At 43.3% G+C, this 2,136-nt stretch overlaps 1 protein-coding gene across 1 annotated transcript in view; it reads right to left on the minus strand.

Annotated features, from left to right (window-relative positions):
* Positions 1 to 1,080: 1,080 nt before the first annotated feature.
* The window catches only part of LOC144714375 (zinc knuckle (CCHC-type) family protein), a 1,450-nt gene continuing 394 nt past the window's right edge, over positions 1,081 to 2,136 (minus strand). The window contains exon 1 of the mRNA XM_078589100.1: positions 1,081 to 2,136. This exon is cut by the window's right edge and continues 394 nt beyond it. Coding sequence (XP_078445226.1) covers positions 1,220 to 2,017 — 798 coding nt within the window. The 5' untranslated portion in view covers positions 2,018 to 2,136 and the 3' untranslated portion in view covers positions 1,081 to 1,219.

The following is a 2,136-nucleotide window of genomic DNA, read 5'->3' on the forward strand; positions in this document are numbered from 1 at the left end:
TATTCACATGCTTCAGTCCTGTTCTATTTCCATGCAGTTTCATCCATTCAGTGACCCATAAAATCAGGGTTATCTCTCACTCTGCACATATGTTTGCAAATATTTAAGGTCAACTCATCACTCAAAATAAACCCATTTCACACAATTCCAACTAAATTGTATATTTTTCTGCCAAATAAACTTTATTATATAGCCGACAAATATGAGCACATATATGACAAATCACAGTAGTGGAGATAATTTGCCAAAAATCACACTATCCCACAACTGATGCAATGTCGGTATAATAGATCGCACCAGTTCTTGACTTATTATGACGGTGGAATATCAGCATTATCAAACAAAAAAACCTTGAGCAAAATATAGAACAAAAATCCAAACTCTAATTTTCAAGTGACTGTAGGAAAATTTTTAAAAAAACATGCCAAATTCGCCCCCATAAGTTGTTTTACTATTTCTACCATTTTTCTCCACTTGGTTAGGAATTTACCTGACAAGTGGTAAACTGGAAACATGATTCAATCAGGTTACTACTCATCAGATGAAAATGTGAGAGAAAGATTATCAAAATAGGACCAAAAGGAGCTCAAATAATCGAGAAATTTAATATCAAAACGTGGATAAAAAAAAGATAAAATTCCTTCGACCGAAATGGGATTTATTGGGCTGTATTGGGTTATTCGGCTTAATGAGCTGATCATATCATAACGGGTGATTGTAATATCCAATCGGCCAAGTAATTATAACGGCTGATTGATCCAATTGGCCAACTGACCAATTTAGATCAGACAAGTCCGATTGTTGGATTTGAATGACCAAGGACATTAGATCAATAAGTCTTTCAGTGTGATCCTATTCAATGAGAACGCTGATTGAAACAATGGATGCAAATTTGTAAGAACACTGTCCTCCAAGCAGAGAGAAATTCTCTGGTGAGGAGTCCACTCCAATTACAATTCAATACAGAAAAACGTAAGAAAAAGATTATCAAAAGAAGATCAGATAGACCTCAAATCATTGGAAAATTCATGATCAGAACCTGACAAAAAGATACGATCACTTCTCTCAACAACCCAGATATAAGAAAACCAACAATGGATGATGCAAACCGGAGAGAACACCGTTCTTCAATCAGAAAACAACAACATGCAGAAACAAAATTCATCACAGAAAAAAATAAATTTGATCAACCTGCAACCTAGTCGAAAACCAAGAAACATCAGCGCCTCCGTCTATGCCTCCTGCTGTTCTTCCTATTATCACTATCATCGGAATCGCTTTCGGACTCCGAATCCGACTCCGAGGAATCTGAGGAAGACTCATCTCTTCTCCGGGTCCTCTTCTGCTTCCTCGTCTTCCTCCTCCTCCTCGTCCTCCTCCGATCCTCCGACGAGCTGTCGCTCGAGCTCGACTCCGACGACGAATCCGAACCCGTAGCCGAAGAACTGCCATCCGATTCAAACACAGAAGCCTCACTACTCCCACTCTCAGACTCTGATCCAGACCGGTGCCTTCTCTTGCTGTTCTTACTCTTCACCTTGCTTCTCTCCGGTTTCTCCCTCTTCTGCCCATTATCAACTGAGGTGGGATTCTCTGGTTCAATTGGGGAAGAGGGTCTCAATCTCAATTTGGGGTTTTTGAGCTGCTGGGTTCTTGAAGGACGAGAGATGTAAACTGGGTCGTTCTTGCATTCATAGGTCCAATGGCCAGGTTGGAGGCAACGTTGGCATTGCGCGGCGCCGGCGGCGGCGGACGAAGACGAGGAGGCCTTCAAATCCTTCCTCTGTCCCAAAGTCACAGCCTTCTCCGTGCTCATAAGGTACATCTGACGCTTAGCTTCCTTCCTCTCTTGCCATCTGCTCGGGCCTTCTTCCTTCTGGCCGTAAGCGTTGACGTTGCGGGCAGCGGCAGTAGCGGCTCGCTCGGCCTGCGCTCTGCTGAGGCCCTTGGCCTGGGACAGGGCTTGCGCTTTGATCCGATCAGCCGCGGCCTGGGATTTCTCGTCTTTGCTCGACATCTCGGAATCCGCAGAAAAAAGGAGAAAAAACCCTAATCCAGACGATCAATGCGGAGCGAAAGAAGCTAAATTTCGCGAGTTTAAGCGAGATATTGCGAGCACGGATCAAAATTTACGGC

Source organism: Wolffia australiana, chromosome 17 (genome assembly GCF_029677425.1).
Source record: "Wolffia australiana isolate 7733 chromosome 17, ASM2967742v1".
Taxonomy (NCBI): domain Eukaryota; kingdom Viridiplantae; phylum Streptophyta; class Magnoliopsida; order Alismatales; family Araceae; genus Wolffia; species Wolffia australiana.